This window comes from Colobus angolensis, unplaced genomic scaffold (genome assembly GCF_000951035.1).
Source record: "Colobus angolensis palliatus isolate OR3802 unplaced genomic scaffold, Cang.pa_1.0 Scaffold25, whole genome shotgun sequence".
Lineage (NCBI taxonomy): Eukaryota > Metazoa > Chordata > Mammalia > Primates > Cercopithecidae > Colobus > Colobus angolensis.
In genome coordinates, this window is record NW_012115710.1 from 5,991,307 (window position 1) to 5,997,331 (window position 6,025).

The 6,025-nt window shown below is 52.0% G+C and overlaps 1 protein-coding gene across 1 annotated transcript in view; it reads right to left on the reverse strand.

The window, feature by feature from the left end:
• Positions 1 to 3,681: 3,681 nt before the first annotated feature.
• Positions 3,682 to 6,025, reverse strand: part of LOC105514893 (chromosome unknown open reading frame, human C19orf68) — a 28,715-nt gene continuing 26,371 nt past the window's right edge. Inside the window, exon 4 of the mRNA XM_011946547.1 lies at positions 3,682 to 6,024. Coding sequence (XP_011801937.1) covers positions 4,478 to 6,024 — 1,547 coding nt within the window. The 3' untranslated portion in view covers positions 3,682 to 4,477. The remainder of the gene's footprint in view (position 6,025) is intronic.

Here is a 6,025-nt window from a genome sequence, read left to right on the forward strand (position 1 = left end):
TGTGTATAGTAAATGCTTGGCACTGAGACAAGTACTTCTAAAACTTCAAAATGCATGTAAATCACCTGGGGATCTTGTTAAAATGCAGATTCTGATTCTTATTTCTGGAGCGGGGCCCGAGAATCTGCATTTCTAACAAGTTCACAGGGAATGTTCATGACTTCATTGCATGGACTTTGAAAAGCAAGGGTCTAGCCAACTCCTCAGGTGATCCGCCCGCCTCAGCCTCCCAAAGTGCTGGGATTACACCGTGCCCAGCCGAGAATCTGCATTTCTAACAAGCTCCCAGGGAATGTTCATGACGCTGTTGCATGGACTTTGAAAAGCAAGGGTCTAGCCAACTCCTCAGGTGACCCAAGACACATAAGCAATACATGTTCATTTTTATTATTGTTTTGACTTTTAAATTCAGGGGTACATGTGCAGGATTGTTGTATAGGTAAACTTTTATCATGGGGGTTTGACGTACAGATTATTTTGTCACCCAGGTATTAATCCCAGCACCCATTAGTTATTTTTCCTAATCCTCTCCCTCCTCCCATCCTCCACCCCTCAACAGGTCTCCATGTGTGTTGCCCCCTCTCTGTGTCATTTCTTCTCATCATTTAGCTCCACTTATAAGTGAGAGCCTGCGGTATTTGGTTTTCCGTTCCTGTGCTTCTTAAGGATAATGACCTCCAGCTTCATCCACGTCCCTGCAAATAACATGACCTCGTTCGTTCGTTTAATGGCTCTATAGTATTCCATGGTGTATATGTACCATATTTTATTTTATTTTCTTTCTTTTTTTTTTTTTTTAGATGGCGTCTCACTCTGTTGCCCAGGCTGGAGTGCAGTGGCGTGATCTCGGCTCACTGCAACCTCCGTCCCCTGGGTTCAAGCCCTTCTCCTGCCTCAGCCTCCCGAGTAGCTGAGACTACAGGTGGCCGTCACCATATCCGGCTAACTTTATTTTGTATTTTTTGTTTAGTAGAGATGGGGTTTCACTGTGTTAGCCAGGATGGTCTCGATCTCCTGACCTTGTGATCTGCCTGCCTCAGCCTCCCAAAGTGCTGGGATTACAGGCGTGAGCCACCGCGCCCAGCCAATCATATTTTCCTTATCCAGTTTATGATTATTGATGGGCATTTAGGTTGGTTCCAAATACATGTTTATTGTTATATACTTCTGAAGTTTTACAGTTGTTAACACAGCATTTATGTAGCCATAGATAACTGACACCCACCGTAAGTCCAACCTGCTACTTCTTTGAGACTTAATATATGAATGCTGATAGAATGGTATTTTTGGATCCAGATAGAAGGGTGTGATATGGGAACTTCTGGTCCCCGCCTTTCTCAGGACAGAGCTGTCTTTTGAAGAAATCCATCACACGAAAAGCAGGTGAGAGAGGGGAAACCTGACATTGTTTGAACCCCTGCAATCAGCTGCCATCAAAACCTTTGACTTCTCATGACATGAACCACTGAATCATTTTTTTTCTTTTCTTTTCTTTTCTTTTTTTTTTTTTTTTTGAGAGAGTCTCGCTCTGTCACCCAGGCTGGAGTGCATTGGCACGATCTTGGCTCACTGCAACCTGCACCTCTCGGGTTCAAGCAATTCTCATGCTTCAGCCTCCCGAGTAGGTGGGACTACAGGCACCCGCCATCACATCTGGCTAGCTTTTGTATTTTTAGTAGAGACAGGATTTTGCCTTGTTGGCCAGGCTGGTCTTGAACTCCTGGCCTTAAGTGATCCACCTGCCTCGGTCTCCCAAAGTGCTGGGATTACAGGTGTGACCCACCACACCCGGCCTGAATTGTCTTTTATCTTGAGTTCCTTCATTGCTACTCAAAGTGTGCTCCACAATCCAGCAGCAACCACATCATCGGAGAGCTTGCTAGAATTTTGGACCCCATCTTAGACCTACTGAGTCCAACTCTGTATTTTAAAAAGGTGCCCAGGTGACTCATGTTCACACTAAAGTTTGAAAAGTGCTGAGCTACTTCAACCTGGACTTTGTCGACCTGTAATAGAATTAAATCCCCTTCATCAGTTGGGACAACAGAAACCTTAACTCAAACTTCCCTAAATCATTAGGGTATCTTTGATTGGCCAAGTGCAATGGCTCACATCTGTAATCCCAGCATTTTGGGAGGCTGAAGCGGGGGCATTGCTTGAGGTCAAGAGTTTGAGAATAGCCCAAGTAACATTAAAAAAAAAAAAAAAAAGAAAGAAAGAGAAAGAGAAATTAGCTAGGTGGTAGCATGAGCCTATAGTTCTAGTTACTCAGGAGGCAGAGCCGGAGGATTCCTTGAGCCCAAGAGTTGGAAGGCTGCAGAGAGCTATGTTTGTGCCACTGCACTCCAGTCTGGGCCAGCGGAAGACCCTGTCTCTAACAAAAAAGACATATTGGCCAGGCGCGGTGGCTCAAGCCTGTAATCCCAGCACTTTGGGAGGCCGAGATGGGCGGATCACGAGGTCAGGAGATCGAGACCATCCTGGCTAACATGGTGAAACCCCGTCTCTACTAAAAAATACAAAAAACTAGCCGGGCGAGGTGGCGGGCGCCTGTAGTCCCAGCTACTCCGGAGGCTGAGGCAGGAGAATGGCGTAAACCCGGGAGGCGGAGCTTGCAGTGAGCTGAGATCCGGCCACTGCACTCCAGTCCGAGCAACAGAGCGAGACTCCGTCTCAAAAAAAAAAAAAAAAACAAAAAAAGATATATTTTACTTAAGAAGCCCCATGGTAGAGCAGACTCCAGAGACTCAACTAAGCCAAGCAAAGATCCCGATTTTCTTCATCTCAGCTCTGTCATCCTCAGTGTGGACTTCATTGTCACACCCTACCAAGGTAACCATCAGCAGGTCTAGGCCTGATCATGTCTCTAGGCCTTCTTAGGAGTGAGAGAATCTTTATTAGAAGCCTCCTAGGCCAGGCGCAGTGGCTTACGCTTGTGGTTCCAGCACTTTAGGAGGCTGAGGCGAGCAGATCACCTGAGGTCAGGAGTTTCAGACCAGCCTGGCCAACATGGTGAAACCCCGTCTCTACTAAAAATACAAAAATTCGCCAGGTGGGATGGCACACACCTGTAATCCCAGCTACTTGGGTGGCTGAGGCATGAAAATCGCTTGAACCTGGGAGGTGGAGGTTGCAGTGAGCCGGGAACGTGCCACTGCATTCCAGTCTGGGAATGAGCAAGACCTATCAAAAAAAAAAAAAAAAAAAAAGCCTCCTAGTTCTGAGCACAGTGGCTCACACCTGTAATCCCAGCACTTTGGGAGGCTGTGGCAGGAGGATTGCTTAAGCTGAAGAGTTCAAGACCAGCCTGAGCAACATAGCAAGACCCTGTCTCTACAAAAATACAAAAATAAAAAAAAGAAGCCTCCCACCTCAACCTGCGCAGACTCGTTGACCAGGACTGGGTTACATACCTATTCTGTGGCCAGGACATTTGGCATGAGTCAGTCATTTGAAGGTGGAATTGACTCATGTCAAGAAGTTGCCGCTGGGACGTACTGGTCCAGATGATAGAGGAAGCAGCTTGAGTTAAAATGGAGATGAATTCATGGAGGCTCCTCTACCCATCTGGCCCCAGGAGGCCTTGTTGGTAGAAAGAATGAAGGAACGCTGGACCATCTCAACTGTTCCCTGGATCTGGGACTCCCAACCAACCCCAGAAGCCAAGAACTTATCACAGAAACCAAAATAAGATTGTTTTATTCCAATTCTGAAGCACAATAGTCCAAACAATTCCCCTCCCCTGCTGGAGACTCTCCCAATCCCCAGTGCCCCCCCTCCCTCTCTCTTCAGAAGGCGAAGGGGGTCGATGTCTCCAGGTCTTGGAGAAAAACCAAAACCACACCCCTTCCATTTCTTCTCTACCCATCTCCTACACATCTCCTTTGTCTTATCTCTGATTTTTCTTCCCCCTCCTACATCCTGTCCCTTCCTCTCCTGCTTCCCCCAGCTTTTCCTCATGTCTTCATTTCTGTCTCTTCATTTCTGTCCTCTCTCCTCCACTTCCGGCTCCCCTTTCCATCTTTTCTCGTTTATCTCCTCTCCTTCGTCTGTCTTCTGTACTTTCTCCCTTTCCCCGTCTCCCCCTGCACTCCCTAGATTGGCCAGTCTACTCTTGCCAGACACTCCCCGTATCATCGCTTCCTCCCCCTCCCCCCAGCTCTGCCCTTTTCCTTCCTTCTGCCCCAGCCTGACCCTGTCTACACCTCTCAGCACATGCTTCCTCTCCAGAGGGAAGCCCTCAGAATCCGCCCTGGCCATCAACACCTTCCCCAGCTGTGGCTCCAGGACCTCAGAGACCACTGTCAGCTTGTCCTTGGACCCAGAGAGGCAAACTGCCATGAGGAGGTCCCTGGATGACCCAGGAGGTGGCCAGGGGGACTGGAGTGGTCTCCTTGGCCTCAGCCCTATTATCTTTGGGATCGAAGAATGCCCTCCGACCCTCCCGGTGGAGGGTGGTGGGCAGAGGCATGAAGGGTCAGGGCTCCGGGGCTCTCCCCCAGCAATCCCTGAGCAGGTCCATGTGGAATAAGGCTGCCCCAGTGAGGAGGCGCGCCGCAAAGAGGTGTCTGCAGGGCAGACGGCGGGCGGCATGGATTGAGCAGCTGCAGCGTGTCAGGGCCCCATCCAGGAAGAAGTCCGAGGTGCCGTCCTTAAGAGCAAAACCAGCTCCGGTCCAGTGGAAACCCCGGGTCCCATGCTGCCTAGCAAAGGCCAACTCCTCAGCCACCAGGTCTGCCAGCTCTGGCCCACAGGCTGCTCGGAATTTGGCCAGGGGTTCCCAGTCCACCTCGTCCTCTCCTGGGGGCCGGCAAAGCCTCTTTGGTTCCCTGGGGCCATCTTCGCCTCCTTCCTGCAGGCCGTCACCTGCAGCCAGGTGTTCGCTCCTCACCACTGCCCATTCTGGGTTGCCTTCCAATACAGTTCCCACCGCTGTGCCACACACGACTCCATTCCCCAGCCCTAGACACCGCCCTCCCGCGTCTCCCCACTCCATCCCTCGTCCAGCTCGGCTCTTGGGGCCCACAGACCGGGCTCCCCCTCCATCTCCATTCTCCACGCCTGTGACCCTCGTGTCTCCCAGCTGGACCAAAACGATATCCTCCAGGCCCCTTCTTCTTTTGGCTCCCACCCTCGCTCCCCTCTCCTCTGCAATCTCTGACCCTCTCCTCCTCTCATCTTCCCACTGGGGTCCCTTTTGGTCTCCGTTCTCAGGGGCCAACTCCAGGGACTTCTCCAAGGAGATCCCCCTCAAGTTTCTGACCTCCAGCCCCCTCCCCTTCTCTACTTCTGACTGTGGCCCCTTCCATTCTGCAGTTCTCAGTCCCCCTGCCTTTTCATCGTGCAGCTGCGCCCCCCTCCAGGGGCTTCCTTCAAGACTCCTGACCCTCTCATAGTCAAACTGGGTCCCTCTCAGGTCGGTGGTCTCCAGCGCCCTACTGCGATCCTCCAACTGGGCCCCCCTCCAGGTATATCCTTCCAATCCTCGTAGCGCCTGGTCCTCCAATCGGGCCCCCCTCCAGACATAACCTTCCAGTCCCCAATCTTTCTCACCCTCCAACTGGGGCCCCCTCCAGTCTCTAATCTCTGGCCCTTTCAGGTGCCCTTTCTCCAACTGCGACCCTCTCAAGACACCTCCTTCCAGTCCCCTCGGCTTCTGATTCTCCAACTGGCCCCCTCTCCAATCTCTGATCTGCAGGGCCCTCCCCTTCTCACCTTCGAGCTGAGCCCCGCCCCAGTCTCTGGTTTCCAGTGCTCTTACCCACTCCTTTTCCATATGGGCCCCCCTGCAAATACTTCCTTCTTTCGAAGCCCCTCCCCAGTCGCCTGTCTCCAGGCCCCTCACCCTCTCGTTCTCCACCTGGGCTCCCCTCCCCGGCTCATCCTCCAGCCAAGGGCCCCCGCCATCGGGTCCCTCGGGCACCGACTCCCCGGCCGCGTCGGCCCACTGCATGGCCACTAGGTCGCGAAGGCACTGTGCCACGCCACGCGAGGGGCTGAGACGGCGCAGCAGTCGCCGGCGATG